General features: G+C 52.1%; 1 protein-coding gene across 1 annotated transcript in view; it reads left to right on the top strand.

The window, feature by feature from the left end:
* The window catches only part of CACNA2D4 (calcium voltage-gated channel auxiliary subunit alpha2delta 4), an 80,052-nt gene that overhangs the window by 20,674 nt on the left and 38,129 nt on the right, over positions 1-21,249 (top strand). The window contains exons 16-23 of the mRNA XM_065888233.1: positions 269-343; positions 3,742-3,828; positions 4,324-4,395; positions 12,261-12,322; positions 13,365-13,432; positions 15,500-15,545; positions 15,620-15,717; positions 17,012-17,105. Coding sequence (XP_065744305.1) covers positions 269-343; positions 3,742-3,828; positions 4,324-4,395; positions 12,261-12,322; positions 13,365-13,432; positions 15,500-15,545; positions 15,620-15,717; positions 17,012-17,105 — 602 coding nt within the window. The remainder of the gene's footprint in view (positions 1-268; positions 344-3,741; positions 3,829-4,323; positions 4,396-12,260; positions 12,323-13,364; positions 13,433-15,499; positions 15,546-15,619; positions 15,718-17,011; positions 17,106-21,249) is intronic.

Genomic DNA, 21,249 nt, shown 5'->3' with positions numbered 1-21,249 from the left:
CATCTGGGGAGGAGTGAGATTGTGTAATCAAAGCCCCAGAGCAGTGGTGGGAAGGAGGCAGGTGGTGACGTGCGTTGTTATGGTCACTGCCAACTGTAGCAGCTGGAGCAGAATTCAGAGTGAGCGGCTGGAAGCTGCCCAGCTTGTTCATACTGTCGCCAAAACGGGGCTGTGAGAGGTGGTCTTCCCGCCCGTGGCCCCACACCCTGCCCGGCCCCAGTCCTCCTGCACAGATACCCCCTGACCCCCTCCATCCCTGTCTTCCTAGCTCGGGGTGCACGGCTATGCCTTTTTGAGCACTAACAATGGCTACATCCTCTCGCATCCTGACCTTCGACCCCTGGTAGGTACCGATCCTATTTGCCTCGGGGGTCTTAACTGTACGGGATGTGGGGGTAGTTCATACAGACAGTTAAAACAATGAACATGCATTCAGCTCCATTTAAGAACCCAATGGACTACTAGAAAAAAATTAAGTCATGGTCCCTGTTTTCAAATTGCTTATGATCTAGCAGGAGAGACAAGGCAGAAATGCACGAACTGGTAGCAGCCAGTCTCCAGGGAGCCTGTCATGAGTGTGCAGTGTCCCTGGAGGACCCGTCCCCTTCCCCGTTGTCACCCCATCAGTCACCCCACGCTCTGTCTTGGAGTCTGACCGTGTGTCCCCAGGTCGCCAGGGGCCACCCCAAGGGTGTAAGTGTCAAGTTAACACTACAAACGGCAGGAGGCGTCCCCCACGAGCTGGGGAGCAGAGCTGAGGCTGCCCTGAGGATGTTCCCAGGGCTCCTGCCCCCTTCCAGCTCCCTCCATCCCAAGGCGGGAGCCCATGGCATTTTCACCTGCGTTCAGATGAGCGGCCGAGGCCAGGAGAGAAAGCAGCAGCCTTTTATCTAAGGTGCTGCCTCCCCGGCCGGGGGGCTCCCCGAGATCTCCATCTGTGGCAGTAGTGGCCACACCTCCCAGTGTGGTTGTTGGGAAGCGGGGAGGGGAGTTGGGGTCCCAGCAGCATCGCGACCCTTCCCCTCCACCATTCTTCTCTGGAGTCAAGGTTGGCACCGAGGACAGCAGCACCGAGGGCGCCTTTCTGAGCTCTCTCCTGCCCAGGTGCCATGGAGAGACCAGCCTAAGCCACACTGCTGTCCGTTCGGGTCAGACAGATGCTGAGTGACCAAAGGCACTGATTGAGCTATTTAAGGAAACGCTAGGGGTTCGGAGTTGAGAGAGACCAGGAACACTGACCTATACCAGCGGATCCTGTGGGGGGCAGCCCCAGGACCAAGAAAATGACTCATTAGGGGAAGAACAAAAATGTTGACCCTTTAGAATTAAGGGGCACGAGTCCAAAACCTGTCTGTCAGCGGATGGACATAAGGTCTCAAGCAACCAATGCGTACTGTGGGCCCGTCGCACGCCTGACCTAATCATACTCCGAGAACGCTATCAACAGACGTTTGTGGTCCAGTCAAGGAAACAGACTTACACAAATGAAACGATGAGAGAGCTACACCACGCAGAACATTACCCCATACAGCAAAGCCAGCACAGTGAGATTCCTGTGGAGAGAGCGATCCATTCATGACAGGTGTCGAGGAGAAGAATAGTTGAGTTTAAAAAAGAAAAATCATAGAGGACACGCCTAGTAATAAAGGAGGGGCCAGAGCCATACTTTTGGCCTGAAATGTTTCCACGTCAGTGCCCAAACTATGAGTAATGGAAGCGGAATTACGGTTTCCTGAGGAGCCCGGGATGACCTTTCAGGTATCCTCAGGAATTAGGAGGTGGCAATGAACCGGGAGGGTCACTTCTTACTCAAAAGCAGCACCGCCCGTGAACAGGAGGGCAGGGCAGGGCTGCCTGTCATGAGAATAGACTTTCAACAGGCCAAGAATGGGAACATCGTTCGAGCACAGGCAAGAAACTGGAGACACTTTCTTGAGAAAAGAGGAAACTTGCTGAAGCAAGATACACAGTGATGGGGGACTTCAGCCATTCAAGCATCTGTGGGGGGCCTCGTCCTGCTAAATAGAGACCTCTGCTTAATTCCTAATGACCCTGATGATAAACTATCCTCTTTCCTTTTTTTTTTTTTTTTTTTTGCGGTACGCGGGCCTCTCACCGCTGTGGCCTCTCCCGTTGCAGAGCATAGGCTCCGGACGCGCAGGCTCAGCGGCCATGGCTCACGGGCCCAGCCGCTCCGCGGCACGTGGGATCCTCCCGGACCAGGGCAGGAGCCCATGTCCCCTGCATCGGCAGGCGGACTCTCAACCACTGCGCCACCAGGGAAGCCCCTCCTCTTTACTTTTTAAATCTATCACCAAATTAAACCTGGGGAATGCTGCAGACCTAACAGCAGATGACTTGACGATATCTCTCTTGGTGTCAGAGAGAGAGAAGTCAGGGCCAGGAAATGATAATACCACTCAAAGAATGTTGATGAATGGTCCTGTCACGCTGGATGGAGGGCTTTATCGGGCTTTGTGGAATCTGTCTGTCCTTGGCTCTGCTCACTCAAAAATTCTATCAACAAAGACTTCCCTGGTGGTGCAGCGGTTAAGAATCCGCCTGCCAATGCAGGGGACACGGGTTCGATCCCCAGCCTGGGAAGATCCCACATGCCACAGAGCAACTAAGCCCGTGCGCCACAACTACTGAGCCTGTGCTCTAGAGCCCGCGAGCCGCAGCTACTGAAGACTGTGCGCCTAGAGCCCGTGCTCCACAACAAGAGAAGCCACCGCAATGAGAAGCCCGCACACCACCATGAAGAGTAGCCCGCGCTGGCCGCAACTAGAGAAAGCCCGCGCAGCAACGAAGACCCAACGCAGCCAAAATTTTTTAAATCAATCAATCAATCAATAAACTGCAACAAAAAATTCTATCAACAAGATGAAAACACAGAAGGAGATGCCATGGGATGTGGAAGGTATGGCTAATACATGAAGGGAGAAAAGTAGTATTCAGAAAGTATTCTTCTAAAACGATGGGCTGCAACTAAGGAGATGAAATATATTAGGAATGCATGGAAAGCTGTGCATACTCGATGCCCAGCAGAAGATGGTAAAGCTCTGACTTATCACAAGGAACGTCAGGGGAACCTAATGGGCTGGAAACTTGGTTTGACCTGTCGGGCGAGCTAGCTGTCCTGGATTAGCAGAATCAGAGGCAGCGGTCAGAGCCGTACGATGTTTTGATCACGGGTCACACCCCACCCCACACTGGTCAGACCCCATCTGAAATAGCGACTGTCCCAGGCACTCTGCTTCGAGAGTGACATTGACAAAACAGAAGAGAATCCGAGGAAGCTGAGGCATCTGTGAACTGGGAATGTTTAGCTCGGGGAGGTGACGTCTTAGCCGTGACGAGCATCCCCGAAAACCCTCAGGGGTGTTGGGCGGAAGCTCTCTCTCTGTGTAGCTCCAGGGAGAGGCCTAGGACCCATGGGTAAAGTCACAAGGAGACAGATTTCAGCTCTGCATGAGGAAGAGATTTCTAACAACGAGAGTCCAAACCTAGGACAAGCGTACTCACGATGGGGGCTCCTTGGTGTGTGAGATACTCTCCCCGAGGCCGGGAGACCATCTGACTCAAAGGTTGGCAAGGGCCGCTCTGCCTTGGGGGGACGTGGCCCGCGTGACCACGAGGAATCGCTGAGCTTCTCTGGGTTGTGACTGTGCCAGACGGGCTTTCTGGAAGGGCCGGGGCTTGTGTTAACCTCCCGTCTCTCCCCCTGACTGGTACACTCAGTACAGAGAGGGGAAGAAACTGAAGCCCAAGCCCAACTACAACAGCGTGGACCTCTCGGAAGTGGAGTGGCAGGACCGGGCCGGAACCGTGAGTGGGCGGCCGGGAGGGGGTCGGTTGGCTCAACAGCGGGTCCCGGGGCCACAGGCGCTGAGCTCAGCCCCCTCCCTTGGCCCAAAGCAGAAGCAGTGCCTCTAACGGGCAGCCCTCCCACCATCCACAGAGAGAACAGTCCCTTCCTCTGAGGCTGAAGTAGCACACGTCTGTGAGCCACAGAGTTTGGGTGTGAGGGCGTTTTAGGCTGGCCTGGGTGTTGGAAAACTTGCATCTCAGGGCTCGGCCACCGTGTTCCCTTGCCCATCAGCCCACTGGGAGCACCCTCTGAGTGAACTCCAGAATTCCAGCTAAAGGGAGCCTGGCAGCCGGTCTATATTGCCACCTGTAGCCTGTTTGCAGGAGAAAGGGGAAAATGCAGCGTGTCCCCAGGGGTCACCTCCAAGGCAGTGTTCATTGCCTCATGGTCCGGTGTGAGCCGAGGTTCTATTGTCTGTTCTATTACTAATTCTATTCTCTTTCCGCCTGAAGCTGAGAACAGCCATGATCAACAGGGAGACAGGGTCTCTCTCCATGGACGTGAAGGTTCCGCTGGACAGGGGGGTAAGGCGCTCGAGGGAAAGACTGGGGTCTGCTCCCAGGAAGTGGCGTCATGGTTAACTGGGGTTGGCGGTGGTGACAAAGGACCTGGCTGAATTCGAGCTAAAGCCTTGAGAGCTTGCTGGAGCCTGGAGGGCCCTAGTGGGGGGCCCGGCCCAGTGGGCATCGGCCCCATGGAGCACCGGCCGGGGAGCTACCGCTCTCCAGGGCCTGGTTCTCGGGGCCACAGAGCGAGGCCATGGCCAGCCCAGCCCTTCGCAAGTCTTCCTGCTGCCTGCCGTGTGGCCCCTTTGTTGTTCATGGTGGAAAGGGGGAAAGTGACAGTTAATTTTGCCAATCGTTAGCAGCTCTTGTAAAACATGTTATATGGGAAGAGGTTGAAAATAATTGCTACTCGGTAGAGCGATTTCCACCCATGGCAACCACAGATAATCAGGCCAGGTCCCCGCAGCCGTGCCGTTCCTGTCACCACAGACCCGTGCGTCGCTTACAAAAGACCACTTCACCTTCTCGTTGAAAAGGTCCCACTGCGTTTGCACTGACGGGGCTTTGTCCCTTGACATATTTGCAAACGTCACCTCCTCCCTCACGGCCACCCCCGCGTCCCCTCCACTGCCCATCGGCCTCTGCGGAGAGAACGCGGGCATGGGTCGGCAACAATTAGATCCAAGTTCTTCCACAAACACGGACCTCCGTGGAAGCCTAACAGGAAAGCGCTGGGAAGGAAAGCAACTCTGCGTTCCTTTTAGATGCGTGCGCTGGTTTTCACTGGGACACGTCTCATCTCTGTGGAATCTGCCTGCTGTCTATAAGCTCCGGGCTGAGAGGGGCCACCCTCGGGCAGGCGGGGCAGCATCCCTGATGTCCCACCAGGCCCAGCAGGTCCTTCTCTTGATCCAAAAAGGCAGAGGTTTCTTCCACGCGCCTCCACCCTTATCCCAACTGGACCCCTGCTCCTGGGCACCAGGGAGCTCGCAGCCACCCGGCGCTGCCAGAGCACGTCAGGTGGGACCTGCTTCCAGGCTACAATGTGAGTTCCACGCACAGGGCGAGGTCTAACTCAGACGAGCTCGGGAAGGGCTCCCAGTGCCGTGTCCTCATGTGGCCTTCACGCTTCTCAAAGCGACCGAGGGATGGTCCCAACCAGATCCAGGCAGTCTGGACGTCTCCTGAAACTGCTGTCCAGCCCTTCAGAATGTGTTCGCTGCTGTTAATAAACCGTCCAGGTAAAATTTGCAGTTTGACAAAGGCTTCCTGGCATGTGCTGCTCTGACATGAAGAAATAGGGTGATGCTGACCGTGGTCATGACCGGGGTAGACATTTCCCAGCACATCGAGTTCTCACCTTCACCTTACCTCCACTGCAACGAATCAATGATGATGCCAGCTCACATTTATTAGAAGCTGGACTACGCTTCATAAGCCTTCACTCACTTCCCACAACCCTGTGATGTATGTCCTGTCCTATCCCCATTTTACCGAGGTCTAGGCCCAGGGAGGCCTTCTTAGAGCATTGTGGGAATATCCGATATCATTCAAGCCATTCTCCTGGCAGGCCATAACCTGCTTGGTCATTTTCTCCAGGGGATTTTGCATGCGTCCTTATTTCCCAGGGATTAATTCAGACCTTTCTCCATCTCCCCTAAACTCCAGACAGGCAACTGTGGTGGTGCTACTGAGGACAGTGGCAGCAGCCCAGCATGATCAGAGCAGGGCTCACAGACTCAAAAACCTGCGGGGCCAGATCAGCCGAGTTCAGGAATGTAAATGAGAGGAGCAGACAAGCCTCCGTGCTGCGGAGCCCAGGAGCCACGGCAGGCTGCGGAGTGCGGCCCCCTCGGAAGGATTGGGCTAGGAATCCGTGCTGTTAAGAGAAGTACACTGGGCGAGAGGATTGCTTATATGGCTCTTTCCCCAAAGGGCTTACCCCAGTCCATTTGGAACGGAACAACTAGAATTCAAGCAGAAATCTATTGTTATCATCTTGAAGTGTCAGAGAACAGAATTTGGGCTCCCAGAGTGTCATAAAATGAGGGGAGATACTCCAGAAATGAGGGAGTCACAGGTGGGTTGGCCCTAACATATGTACGCAAGTTCCTCTCAAATTCCTGACTGACCTTGAAGCTACACGTCTCCAGGGAGACTCTAGACAACAGCTCGAGAGCTGAAAGTCAGAGCAGGGACTTCACTGCTTCCTGTGGTCGTGGGGAAAATTTGGAGTCACACCAGGGTGAGGAGGCTCAGTAAATACCTCAGAATTTTCTTTGAGAGCACAGAAGAACTACACCTTGGGAGTAAAGACTATGTCCCAAGACCAAGGGATTCACCCAAGACCTAAAGACAAAGTTGAAGCAGACCCACCCTAACGAAAATGTAATCCAAGTCTCTGCAAGCTCAAGGTGGTCAGCAGTCATTTCTCTGCTGAGTAAAGTAGAAATCAACACTCCCTGGAGGAAGACAGAGTATCTACAACCTATTCTCCACAATAGCCAGTAGACACATGAAGAAACAAGATGACGTTTCCTTTCTTAACAAAGAGTTAAGAGAAAAAGCAGTCTTATATGTGATCCACAGATGACCCAGCTCCTGAAATTAGAAGAAGGACTTTCAAGCAGATGTGGTAACTATGCACAAGGAATTAAAGGAAAAGATGGTCATCACGAGTGAACAGATGGAGAATCTCAGCAGAGAACTGTTTAGGATTTAACCAAAGAAGCAGAACCCCTACAGGTGATATGAATATAGGGTTTATTGTAGGGGGTAGACCTAATGAAATGGTGGGAGCTGGTAAAAATGTCTACAGAAGGCAGGTGTCTCTGCCTCTAGTCATGAGCTTGAAGTCATCGTAGGTTGGCAGGGCCAGCGATTGGGAAGGAAAACTGGATGAGATGTGGGAGAAAGCAAGAACAAACTGGAACCCATGAGGAAGAATAGGAACCCATGAGGACAAACTAAAACCAGCATCTGTCTCTCACTATCTCCAGCCACAAGGATGTGGGACCTGCAGAAGGAGCTCGTGCCCTTCACCTGGGCCTGCACGCACACTGGCTCAGATCTCAGGGAGCCTGAAGGAGGAGGTCCAGTGGCAGCCGCCCGCCCCAAGAAGGGAAGCCAGCAGAGCAGAGTGAGCTGCCGCAGGGCCTGACGCGCCGTACCCACCTGCAGTGTGTAACACGGCCGCGGCTTTGCTCTCCCTTACAAACCTCATGCAGACTCCTCATCTGGCCAACCCTAATTTGGAGCCATACAGGGAAGTGAGTCTGAAAAACATGTAATCCCAGCTTAGCTGGCTTGACACCATGTAAAACCAGCACAAGAACCAAGTGGAAATTCTAAAACTGAAGAGTACAACACCTGAAAGGAAATTTCTACAGGATGGAATTAACAGCAGATGGGAGGGGAAAAGGACAGTGAATGTGAAGACAAATAGAAATTATCCAACGTAAAGAACAGAAAGAAAAGTTTTTTAAAAAATTATTCTTCAGTTACCTGTGGGGTAATATCAAGTGGTCTAACATATGTCCTTAGAGTCCCAGAAGGAAGGAGAAAGGACAGAACAGAAAAAAGTATTTGAAAAACTAATGCCCCAAATGTCCTGAGTTTAGTGAAAAACATCAACCAATAGATGCAAGATTCTCAGCAAAACCAAGCAGAATTAAAAAAAAAACCCACGCCTAAACACACCACAGTCTACCTGCTATGAATCAAAGAGAAGGGAAAATCTTTTTTTTTTAAATAAATTTATTTACCTATTTATTTATTTTTGGCTACGTTGTGTCTTCATTGCTGCGTGCGAGCTTTTCTCTAGTTGCGGCGAGTGGGAGCTGCTCTTCGTTGCAGTGCAAGGGCTTCTCACTGTGGTGGCCTCTCTCGTTACGGAGTACAGGCTCTAGGTGCGCGGGCTTCAGTAGTTGTGACACGCGGGCTCTAGAGCCCAAGCTCAGTAGTTGTGGCACACGGGCTTAGTTGCTCCGTGGCATGTGGGATCTTCCCGGGCCAGGGCTCGAACCCATGTCCCTTGCACTGACAGGCGGATTCCTAACCACTGTGCCACCAGGGAATTCCTGGGAAAATCTTATTTAAAAGCTAGAGGAAAACAGTAATAGGGGGAAACAATAGTAAGAATGACGGCTGACTTCTCATCAAAAACAATAACGTAATGTTGTTAAAAACCAAAAGAAAAAACTGTCAACCCTAAGTTCCGCATATAGAGGATATATCCTTCCAAAAACAGGTGAAGTAAAGACAGATTCAGATAAAAGAGATCAGAGTTCATCACTCGGAGAAATGCTTGAGGAATTCTTCAGGCAGAAGAAAAATGACACAGATGGAAACTCAGATCAACACAAGGAAATGAACAGCATTGGAAATGGTAAATACGTGGGTGAAGTTAAAACTTCATTCATTTTTTAACTCCTCAAAAAGACAACTGACTATTTAAAGCAAAAATGTTGACATTGTATTGTAAGGTTGGTAACTTGTAGGATACATGGCAACTGCCACACACAGTGAAGTTATCCCCTTACATGAACAGATTAAAGGAAAACACCACATGGCCACCCCAACTGATACTGGAAGAGCATCTGACAAAATTTAACTGGGAACAGAAGGAAACTTCCTCCGTCTGATAAAAGGCATCTGTGAAAAAGCTCACTTTTAATGATGAAAGATTGAGCACTTTCTCCCTAAGGTTGTGAACAAGGTAAGGGTATCTGGTTTCACCACTTCTGTTAACACTGCTCTGGACCTTCCAGGACCGATCTTTGCAATAAGGCAAAGAAAGAAAATAAAAGCACAAAAATCAGAAAAGGAAGAAGTAAAACTCTCTTTGTTCACAGTAAGACGGTTGTTTACATAGAAAATCCCAAGAATCTGCAAAACAACTGCTGGAACTAACAGGTAATCGAGCAAGTTCACGGGATACAAAGTCAATATTATAAAACTCAATCGTATTTTTATATATAGGAGCAAACATTTGGAAAATGAAATTACTTTTAAGTTCCAACTTCAATAGCATCAAACAATATAAATACTTAGGAATCAATTTAACAAAGACATATACAACCTCTACATTGAAAATGACATAACACTGCAGAAAACATATCAAAGAAAAAAATAAATAGAAAGATATAACCATGCGTATGGGTTGTAAGATCAATACTTCTAAGATGTCCATTCTGCCCAAATTGATCTATAGATCTAACACAATCCCAATAAAAAGTTGAACAGACTTCTTCTAGACATAGAAGACGGTGATTCTAAAATTTATATGAATATGCAAAGGACCTAAAATGGTCAAAACTGTCGAAAAAAAGAACAAATTTGGACGATTCACACTACCTGATTTCAAAATTTACTGCAAAGCTGCAGTAACCAAGCAGAATGGTATTGACATAGACAAATGGATTGATAGAATGGAATAGAGACTCCAGAAATAAACTCACATGTCATCAGTAGATTTTCAGTAAAGACACTTTGACAAATCAATGGAGAAAGGAAAATCTTTTCAACAAATGGTGCTGGAACAACTGAATAAATGTATGAAAAAAATAAACGTTGAGACACACTCACACACAAAAATATTTGAGATGTACCGTAGCTCTCAACGTGAACCCTAAAACTGTAAGCCTCCTACAAGAAAATGTAACTGAAAGTCTTCACCACCTGAGGTTTTGCAAAGATTTCTTAGAACCCGAAAAGCACTAAACATTAAATAACATTTGATAAATTGAACTTCATTGAAAGGCACAATTAAGAAAATGAAAAAGCAAGGCACAGACTGTGTCCAGACGATAAAGAACTTCTCCAAATCATTAACAAAAAGACTAACAGCCCAACAAAAATGGGCAAAATACTTGAGCAGACACTTCACGAATGAAGAAACAGACGCGACCCACAAGCTCGCAGAAAGACGCCCAGCAACTTTAGCCGTCAGGAAGGTGCAGATTAAAACTACTTTCATACCCTCTAGCATGGCTGAAATTTAAAAGACTGGGAACACCAAAGGCTGGCAAAGACGTGCAGAAACCGGAACTCGTACATTGCTAGTCAAAGTACAATAAAATAACTGGGACATTGGCAGTGTTTTCTAAAGGCAAACATGAGTCACCATATGACCCAGCAATTCCATTCCTGGTATTTACCAAGAGAAATGAAAACACATGTCCACAGGAAGAACGTTCACAGCAGCTTTATTCATAATAGCCCCAAACTGGAAACACCACAGATGACCACCCAGGGTGAACATAGAAGCAAGTCCACCCTGGAGTACTTACTACTTGGCAGAGGGAAGGAACACACTGCTGACACACTCAGCAGCACGGATGGGTCTTAAGGACATTACGTGGAGCAGAAGAAACCGACACAAAAGGACATGTGACAGGAAAACAGGCACACCTAACCTGCGGGGATGGAGCTCAGAACAGAGCGCGCCCGTGGAAGGTGCAGGGATTGAAACCGAAGGAAGCAAAGAGATTGCAGGGGATGCAAACATTCTGTATCTCCACCACAGAGGTAACTGCATGGCTGTGTACATTTATCAAACTAATGGAATGACACACTTAGATGTGTGCATTTCACCTTTTTCTTCCATTAAAAAAAAGAGAGAGTATGAAAACAATTTTTAAATGCTCTCTAGTTCTAGACTCAAGCCAGCCCCAAGCCAGCCCCATCTCCTCCCTTGCTGGGCCCCAGCTGCCCCGTAGCTCCCAGGGCCTCCCCCAACTGCCAGAAGGTCTGCCTGAAGCAGCGGGGACAGGAGGGCATCACGGAAGATGAGGCCCGTGCTGGGAACTGATCTTTGGGGTTTGGTCTACGGCTGGTTTCCTATAGAAGCAAAACTTTTTTGTCACCTTCTCCCGCCACGTCCCCTGCATCATCTTACTCCAGTTTCCAACATGGACGTAAAAAAGCCAGAAAGAGGTGAAGGAAATAAGAACAGCTCCCGAGCCCAGCACAGTGTGTAGCTTTCCCAGAAGCATCCGCTGTGTCTGTGGACGGCACAGCCCGCAGGGCTTCAGAGCCCGGAGTGAACCCTGCTCTTCCCGTACTGGCCCGCTAAAAACATCCTCACCACCTCCCAGTGGCCTATGCAGGGGATGCTCTCATTACTCCTGACTTACGAGCAAGAACTGCGATGCCCGGGTGAAGTCACTTACCCAAGCGCACGCAGCCTGTGAGTGGCCGGCTTGGCTTAGACCAGGTCTGTCTGATGCCCTTGCCTGTCCTTAGCCACTGTGCCCCCTCCCCATGCCCTGACTCGTGCAAATTCAACTAAACCTAAAAATGGCAGCTTTGCAAGGAAAGAGCAGCTGTCAAGGGCACCGTGGCCTGAGGGGTCTGGGCTCCAGACCAGGGGGTGGCTGTAGGTGGGGCGTGCAGGTGGCTCGTACAGGTGTGAGCTCAGCTGGCAGCCTTCTCTGGTCCCACCTGAACCACAGTCGCTGCCCAGCGCAGGGACTACCAGCCACCCAGGCTCTCTAGTTAACTGACATTTACTAAAATTAGAAACTGCAATTCCTGAGTCGCACATGTGGTGGCTTGTGGCCCCATATGGGACAACGCAGGTCTGGACCATGGTCCTGCATTCAGGCACCCCCCAGGGGCTGCAGCATGCTGGTGGGAGGGGATCTGCCTGTGGTGTCACTGAGAGGAGATGTGAGGGGGCGGGGTTGGGGGGATGTAAGAAGTAGTGGAGGAGCACCAGGCATCAGGTGGGAAGGGAGGGAGGGGATGGGAGGGAGGGAGGGGGTGGGGGAGGGAGGGGGATGGGAAGGAGGGAGGGGAGGAAAGGGAGGCGGGAGGGGAGGGAGGGGAGGGACGGTTGGCGCTCCCTCCCCAGCAAGCACCTTTCCTGGTGCCTCTTTCAGAAGCGAGTTCTTTTCCTGACCAACGACTACTTCTTCACGGACATCAGTGACACGCCTTTCAGGTGAGGGGCCGGGTCTTGTTTGCAGGGGAGGGATGGGTGCAACATGAAAGCCGACAGCTCAGGTGGGACTTTCAGGTCTGGAGGTGGATTTACTTATAGGTAGTTGGCAATTTTGTGGTAACAGAAAAAGACTCAGGTCTGCATTCTGAGGTCTGCACCTGCTTTGCCAGTGCAGCCCGATATGCAGTACAGCCTGGTGTGCAGGGCCTGGAGCCACCACTCACAGGCTGTGTGACCTTAGTCAAGTTTCTCAACCTCTGTGCTTTAGGTTCCACATCTGTAAAGTAGGGGTAATAATAGCTGCGTTTTGGCGGAACGGGGTGGATTAAATGACATGATCTACCTAGAGATTTAAAGCAACGCAATCATAAGCAATTGTAAGATGAAAGATGGGATTTGAAGATCCCTCAGGTTCCCTCCCACCACATAAATATTCACTCTAGTATCATACAGTTTAGGGAACAAATGGGGCTTCTCTCTGAATTACCCATTTCTCAGTGAAGGGTGGTTCCCAGCCCTGACTGCTCCTGGAGCACCTGTGGGTCCTTGTAACATCGCCAGCGTCCAGGTCCTCCTTCTTACCTTACTTGGCATTCCTGGGGTGGGCCCGGGCGCTCATACCCTGTAAAGCCCCCTGACCCGAGTGGTTCAGGTATCCAGCCAAGGTTCAGAAGCGATGCTTTTCCTGACGAAGGCATGGTGGGATTCTCCAGGCAGGAGGGGCCTCCCGACTGCGGGACGCGTGGGATACAGAGACCCCTCCCCATCCCTGGGGGCCCCGATAGGTCCAGGGTGAATCTGACAAAATGAGAGTGTGGAGGGGGCCCTTGTCCTGTCGTGTCCAGCATCCTTCCCAGGAAAAAGGCTGATGACAAAACAGAAGTGCTTCCTGGGTTTTGGAGGGGACGCCGAGGGCCAGGGCGGGAGGGGGCTGGCCGTGCACCCTGTCGTGGGTGTGGGAGGCTCAGAAGCTCAGAGGACAAAGCTGGGCTGGGCCGGGCACCAGCTGGTGGTGAGCCGGCGTCCTTCACTCTGCCAACAGTTTGGGAGTGGTGCTGTCCCGCGGCCACGGCGAATACGTCCTCCTGGGGAACACGTCTGTGGAAGAAGGTGGGTCGGCCGGCGCCCAGGACTGGCGGACAGTTCGGAGGAAAACTGGTTTCTCCGGGAACACGGGGCAGGGCCATCCCAGGAGGGGCTCTGCGGGCAGGGCTACGTGGCTAGAGGGGCCTGGCATCCCAGGTTCCAGGGCCCGCAGGGTCTGCTGGACAGTCGCCACAACCCACGGAGTCTAAGACCTGCCAGACAGGTGGTCAGACTCTGGGCGGCCTTGCTGGACGGGGCGGGGATTACCTGTCAGACCACCCACAGGGACAGAAGAGGCCTGGGAGGGCGAGTGGGCAGATCCGTGGCCGCTCGCTGGGGCTGCCCCCAAAACTGGCCGGCTTCTCTGTTCTGGGAGCCCCGCTCTGCCCAGCGCCTCCAGGGCAGGGTCCCTCCTGCCCCTCCCGGCTCCCACTGGCCCTGGGCTTGCGGCTGCTACTCTCCCGTCTCTGCCTCGGTCATCACACAGCTTCTCCCCTCGTGCGTCTCAATTTTCCCTTCTTATCAGCGACCTCATCTTTTTTTTTTTTTTTGCGGTACACGGGCCTCTCACTGTTGTGGCCTCTCCCGCTTCGGAGCACAGGCTCCAGACGCGCAGGCTCAGCGGCCACGGCACACGAGCCCAGCCGCTCTGCGGCATGTGGGATCTTCCCAGACCGGGGCACGAACCCGTGTTCCCTGCATCGGCAGGTGGACTTCCAACCACTGTGCCACCAGGGAAGCCCAGCGACCTCATCTTAACTTGGTTACATCTGCCATGATCCTATTTCCAGATAAGGGCACATCCACAGAGACTGGGGTTGACACTTCACACATCTTTGGGGGACACAATTCCACCCATTACAGGAGCCTGTGGGATGTGAATGGGGATGGGAGGAGGCGCGTTGCAGGAGGATGGGAGAGAGACCCTCCACCCCCACCCGCCCTGGACTTGCAGCTGCCTGGGCGCCCTGGGAGAACAAAACCCACGTGGGCCCTTGACATGTCAGGAGGTCCTTGGACGACGCGGCCACAGCCCTTGAGCCTCACGTTCTGTCTGTTCTTCCATTTCCGACCCTTGGATCATGCCATCTCCCCGTCTTTCCCCTCCATCCTGCTCACTCCCACTCTCTCCTGGGAACCACACCCACAGGTCTTCCTTGCTCTGACCTTCTCCAGAGGGATCTTCCTATAAATCCAAACTGGACAGTGCCGCTGCTGAAGACCTTCCGTGACCTGCGGCCCCTTTGCCTCTCTCCTCGCCCGAAGCTTCAGGGCCTGCCCTGGGCTGTGCTGCCCCACCCTCTGACCCCAGCCCACCCAGACACATCTGCGGTCACTTTGCCGGGAGCTGTCCCAGGAGGAGCCTCCCCCAGGGTTCCTGTCACAGCTTCTGGCCATGACGCCAGGACACTGACCTGCCCTATCTCCCACTGTCCCCCCAGCAACCAAACTCCCTGGGCCTCCTTCTTCCTTCCTCTTCTTCTCTTCCTCTTCCCAGACGTGCCCAGACGTCACCACTGCAGGACAGAGGGTACATCCCTTACCCTCTCTGTGGTGAGACCCACCAGGCGTCCAGGGGCTGCCGGTGGGGAAGGCCGTCGCCCCTGAGCTGTCCGCCTGTGTCTGTTTGTCCAGCACCATGTTCAGTGACTCCACAGAGGCCCTCGGCATGTCCATCATCCTTTCCTTCAATTAACAGATCTTAATTGAGCACCAGCTCATCTTTCAGCACCCGTGGGTGCACGGGAAGGCATTCGCCCATTCAGTCGGTCAACAAACACGTGCTGAGCACGCCGCCACAGACACGCAGGGCCCCGCGGCTCGGTTCGGTACAGTGAAGCCAGGGGAGCCGATGTCTCCTTGAGGGCGATCCCATCGGGCGTGTCCAGGAGGCAGTGGGAAGGAAAGCGTTTCGGAAGCAACGTGACAGTGACAACAGCCGGACCTGTGCTGGCCCAGCCGTCCTGTGGGTTGAGATTCCACTCTGCCTGAGAACGAGGCAGGACACGGCCCAGCCCTTCCCCGATGCTATTTCTAGAGCACTCGGTACACAAACTCTGGGCAGTGGGTGAGCGTGGACTTTGCTTTCAGGCCTGCACGACCTGCTTCACCCAGACCTGAGCCTGGCCAGCGACTGGTGAGGACGGGGGTTCGGGGCAGGGGAAACAGGGCAGAGTGTGGGCTCTGGGTCACGGGCTCCGTGGGTTCCAGGATCTACTGCATCACGGACATCGACCCCGAGCACCGCAGGCTCAGCCAGCTGGAGGCCGTGGTCCGCTTCCTGACCAGGCGGGACCCAGCCCTGGAGTGTGAGTGACTCTCCGGCCCCGAAGCTCAGGACTCCGTGGGGACAGTGGGCTGGGAAGAGGGGCCCCATTTGCAGACCTCACGGTGGCTTAGGGAGAACAGGGAGTCCCCAAAGGAGAGGACAGAGCCAGCCTCACTGGGGCCACGCCGGTGACTGAGAGCTCTGGGACCTTCAGGGGCACAGGTGTGTCCCCATGGCAGGGAGTGGGGTCTCTTTAAGCGTCTGTCACCCAGGCACTGTTAAGGCTCCCACAGTGAAGGATGCTGGCCTGCCCATCAGGTCCGTCCCCACCCCCAGCCAGTAGCTGATGTCTGCCCCCTCAAGTCCTCGTCTCCTGGACGCTGTGTCTGTTGAGTGTTTCCTAAGCCGCGTTCCCAGGTGACCCCACGTCCCTGCACTAATGCAGCTGGGGAGTCACAGGGCCACCCTCCACGTGGTCCCTTTTCTTCCTCTTTGGAAGGAGGCACAGGTCATCCTGTCCCTTCAGCGTCCCACCGGGGAGAAGACCCCGCTTCCCGTGCCGGCCTGACAAGGCCTCATTCATTCATTCATTCCACCCACGAGTCTGTACCGGGACTGTGGGGGCAGAGGGACAGTGAAGCTGCCAGTGACCCACAGGCCAGGCCTTGTGCTCACGGGGCCTGTGCTCTAGGGGAGGAGACAGGCAACCGGGAAGCGGCACGTGTGTCGACGCAGGGGGTGTAAAGCCGTGAGTAGGTGCCACAGGGGGAGAGGGGGCTTTTCTAACCGTGGTCGGGGGGCCCCTCGTCAGGAGGCGTCACTGCAGCTGAGGACAGAAAGGAGCCACCGAGTGGATCTCCTCGGGGGTCATGAAAACCTTGTGCTGTGGAGGCGAGGGCTGCCCGTCTCCGTGCAAGTGTAAATGCCCAGACAGCACGCTCTCGGTCGGGTGTGTGCTGTGTGGATTTCACCACAGTGAACGTAATGATCGTGTTAGAGGGGCGGGGGGAAAAGAAAGGGCCGTCCTCCAAGGCAGGTTTAGGCGCTCGGGGAGGCGTGGGCACCATGGAGCCCAGTGGCGAGAGGGAGGGGAGGGGAGGGCGGCTGGTGGGTGGGCCTCCTGATTTCCTGGAGCCCAAGAGCTGGAAAGGCCCGGCAGTCCCTTGGTTCTGCCCACACGGTGGAGGCTGAGGACGCGGCCTCCCGGCCCCCTGAGCTGACCTCCTCCAGCTCGAAGCACATCTCGTGCCTGAAGGTCAGGGCCCCTGGACGGGGCTGAGCTGAGCTCCCGACCACAGGGGGAGTAAGAGGGTGGTCTCCGTATTTTGCCCCAGGCGACGAGGAGCTATTGCAGGAGCTGCTGTTTGACGCGGTGGTGACGGCCCCCATGGAGGCGCACTGGACGGCACTGTCCCTCAACACCTCCGAGTACGTCCGGGTGGGGCTGAGGGTCCCGCCCCTGGGGTCCCTGGGCTGAGGCAGGGCCTCCCGCTGTGTCCTTTGTCCTGAGAGGAGGGTGGGAAGGTGTGGGAGGGACAGCCCCAGGACAGCAGGGACTTGACAAAGCTTCCTCAAGGCCCCTGCTGCTGCCCCCTCCCCTCCCAGGGAACACCCAGCCCACGCCCCGTGGCCCAGTTCCCAGAACCCCTCCCTTGGGGCCGGGCTCTGGCTGTGAGAGCCCATTAGCCAAAGGGCCCGGAGAGAGCGGTTCAAGCCGACCGGGGCCTCGTTTCCAGCAGGGAAGGTGAGTCCAAGCCCCGTGGGTTTCCTCTCCCCCTCTGCTCTTCGTCACCTGGAGCTCTGGTGTTTAGCAGGAAGGTAGAAAGAAGAGATGAATGGACGTGAGTGTGTGAGCGTGTGCGTGCATGTGAGTGCCAGGAGGGTGTAAGGTACTAATGAGGTAAAGGATGCAGGCGCCACACCTGTTCCTGAACAGTAAGAGTCAACTTCGACGTCAGGACGACGTCAAACCTCTCCTAGCACTGTCCTCATGAAAACACCGACAGAATCTGATAGGAACAAACACCTGTTTAAAAAGCAAGACGCAGAACAGTGCCTGGTGGTACACTACCATTTCTATCAAAGGGGGAAAAACATAATACAGGGGGTGTGTATGTATAAAAAATCTATGGAAGGCTATATAGGAAACAGTTCTCACTGGTTGCTTCTGGTTAGAAGAATGGGTAACTGAAACAGGGATGGAGGGACACTTTTCACTATATAACTTGGCCTCTCACTGTTGTGGCCTCTCCCGTTGTGGAGCACAGGCTCCGGACGTGCAGGCCCAGCGGCCATGGCTCACGGGCCCAGCCGCTCCGCGGCATGTGGGATCCCCCCGGACCGGGTCACGAACCCTCGTCCCCTGCATCGGCAGGAGGACTCCCTGCGCCACCAGGGAAGCCCACTATATAACTTTTTGATACCAATTTGAGCCATATGACTATATTATCTATTCAAAATTAAATAAAACTAAAGAATGAAGACTACAGAGGGCCAGGCACTGTTCCAAGTGCTTAGTGCACATTAAGCCTTTTGATCCCCACAACCCCACAATATAGGTCCTATCATTATCCCCACTTTACAGATGAGGAAGCCAAGGCAGAATGAGATAAGTAATTTGCCCAAGGTCACCTGCCTCATAAGTGGCCGAGCTGGAGTCAAAACCAGGCAGCCTGTTTCCAGGGTCCAGACTCTTGGCCCCTGTACTGTCCTGCCTTCTACAGTGGGGGCTGGCTCACTAGGTTTGGAGAGAAGACACAATCTTTATGTTTCCAAGTTCAGAAATTAGCTGATTTTTTTAATGTTGGGAAACATTGAGGAACACATATTCTTGACCAGGGAAAGAATATCTCAGGAGAGATGACCTGGGGTCATCAAAACAGCATGGTACTGGCAGAAAAACAGAGACATAGATCAATGGAACAGAACTGAGAGCGGAGAAATAAACCTACACATATGCGGACAAGTACTGTTTGACAAAGGAGCCAAGAATATACACTGGAGAAAGGATAGTCTCTTTAACAAATGGTGTCAGGAAAACTGGACAGCCATATGCAAAAAAAAAAAAAAAGAAAGAAAGAAAGAAAAGAAACTAGACCACTGTCTCACACCATACACAAAAATCAGCCTAAATGGATTAAAGACTTTAATGTAAGACCTGAAATCATAAAACTGCTAGAAGAAAACATAGGCGGTATGAAGTTAATTCGGAAGAACAGGCAAGAATTGCCAGGAAAACGCTGGAAAAAAAAAAAGGCAACAAAGGAAGGCTGGTCCCACAAAATAGTAAAACGCTACAGAACCTCTGCAACTTATAAAGTGTGGTTTTGACACAGGAACAGACAGGCAGACCAAGGGAATGGAAAAGAAAATCCACAAATTCATCTAAATGCACGTGGAAATTTAGTGTATGACAAGGGCGTCGCGTCAGACCAGGGAGGGAAAGGTGGACTGTGTAATACGAACCAGTCTGAGCGCCATCTGTAGAGCAACGACGCTGTATTCTTTCCTCACACGGTAGACCTGGATAAAGTCCACATGACTCAGAGATTTAAATGTAGAAAATGAAACCATATAAGCGCTAGAAGAGACCATGAGCCAGCTGCTGTACAATCTAGGAGTGGGGAAAGCTTTCCCGGCAACGGCTCAGAATTCAGAAGCAATAAGGGAATGACTGATAAATGTAACAACATAAAATGTTTATTTGGCAAAAAAAACAAAAAAAAACAAGCAAGGTGAAAAGAGAAATGGCAAACTGGGAAAATGTTGGCAACTTAAAAAAACAAAGAGAGAGTGACTGTCCCTATATTACATGTTTGTGATCGCTAACTCCGACGATAGAGAAGTGAACGACCGACCACTCACGGGGAAAATGACCAAGAGGCAGTTCAGAGACTTCATGCAGCTCGTCCTCAGTTGTATGAAAAAGTGCTCAATCCAGCTCATAATAAAAGCATTGCAAATCGCAGGCGGACTGAGGTTGTACTTGTCACTTAGACTGACACACATTTACGTTTGCTGACGGGCGTTGTTACGAGACTGTGGGGAATCAGACACTCTTGTGCGCTGTTGGTGGGAATGCAAAATGTTTCAAAGCCTGTGGAGGGGAATCTGACAGTATCTACCAGAGTGACATATGCGTTTACACTCTGGCCAACGATCCTGCTCCTGGGAATGAGTCCCAAAGACATACACGTGAGCTATGTGTTACAGCACCGTTCGTAACAGTAAAAGATTGGAAATAACCTGAATGTCCACCAGTAGGAGCCTAGTTAAATAAGCCCTGGTGGATCCACCTAATGGAATAGTATGTAGCCTTGAAAACCGAGAACTGTGTATGTTGCCATGGAAGGTCTCAGCCACGGAGAAAATTGTGTATAATAATACCCTGCTGCTTATCTACAAGAGAAAATGCAAATATATCTTCATTGTTACTTACACGTATATAAACATATATATGTATGTGCATCTATAGCTACATATTTTAATGGAAAAAGAAACAAGTAAACAAAAAAGGTTACTTGTAGGAAGAGTGAAGGAACAGAGGGATGGAGACAGAAACAGACTTCTGAATATGCCTTATCTTGCGTTTGACTTTGGAACCAGGTAAATGCTTTAGATCCTTATAAAACAAAATTAAATTTTAAGAAATAAGCTCTAAAAATCTGAAAGCAAATGAAACAAGTGAACCTGGCTGTGTAGCAGCCTCGTGCGATGGCCACACGTCGGGGGCTTCTTTCAAGGGACTTGGAAACAGGACTGTAAACACTAAACGAGGGCGTTGTTGGCGCTGCTCTTCTCAAGCTACACGGATAGACAGAGCACATAGCGCTGTGAATGTCAGGAACAAGGTTTTCAACAAACGAGAAAAGAGGTGCAAATTTTTTAAATCAGAGAAGTTTAGATGGGACCCTAAATACGAGTTGGAAATATCAATGAACTCATGTATTTTCCCTGAAAGAAACAAAGAGGGGATCCTCGTCCACTGAAAGGACCAACCTCAGTGAGCACCCCAGACCCAGCTTGTGGACTTCCAATATCTACTTTAAGACGTTCTCACTAAAATGAGTCAGTGATCCCTGGAGAAGTGTCTGATTCCAGGTCAGGGGCAAGGGGTGGACAGAATGAGCTGGGGGCACCCTGTCATCCCAGGGGCAAGTCATCAAAGACTAAGGCGGTTTTGCCAACAGGACGTCAGAGCCGCACTGAAGGGGCTCTCGCCGGCCAGACGAGAGGCAGTCAGACCAGCATCACCGGTAACAACAGCAGTGGGTAAGAGCACAGTAAACGTGCCAAAATCCTGCGCTCAAAGTAATACTGAAGGAAAAGTCTTCTTGGTCACCTTTGGAAGATGTTAGGAAACCAATTCCTACTTGTACCAACTGGTGAAGAAACAGAGACACAATTCTTTATCCTGCCTCTTCTTACAAATTATGCCTCAGGATAAACAGATGTTGAGGAGAAGCTTTTCTTTAGTCAAGTATAAATAGAATAAAGAAGAAACCAAGGGGGCTTCCCTGGTGGCGCAGTGGTTAAGAATCCGCCTGCCAATGCAGGGGACACATGTTCGAGC

This window comes from Phocoena phocoena, chromosome 11, assembly GCF_963924675.1.
Source record: "Phocoena phocoena chromosome 11, mPhoPho1.1, whole genome shotgun sequence".
NCBI lineage: Eukaryota > Metazoa > Chordata > Mammalia > Artiodactyla > Phocoenidae > Phocoena > Phocoena phocoena.
Note: the sequence above shows the minus strand (reverse complement) of the source record. Positions and strands in the feature narration are given on the sequence as shown.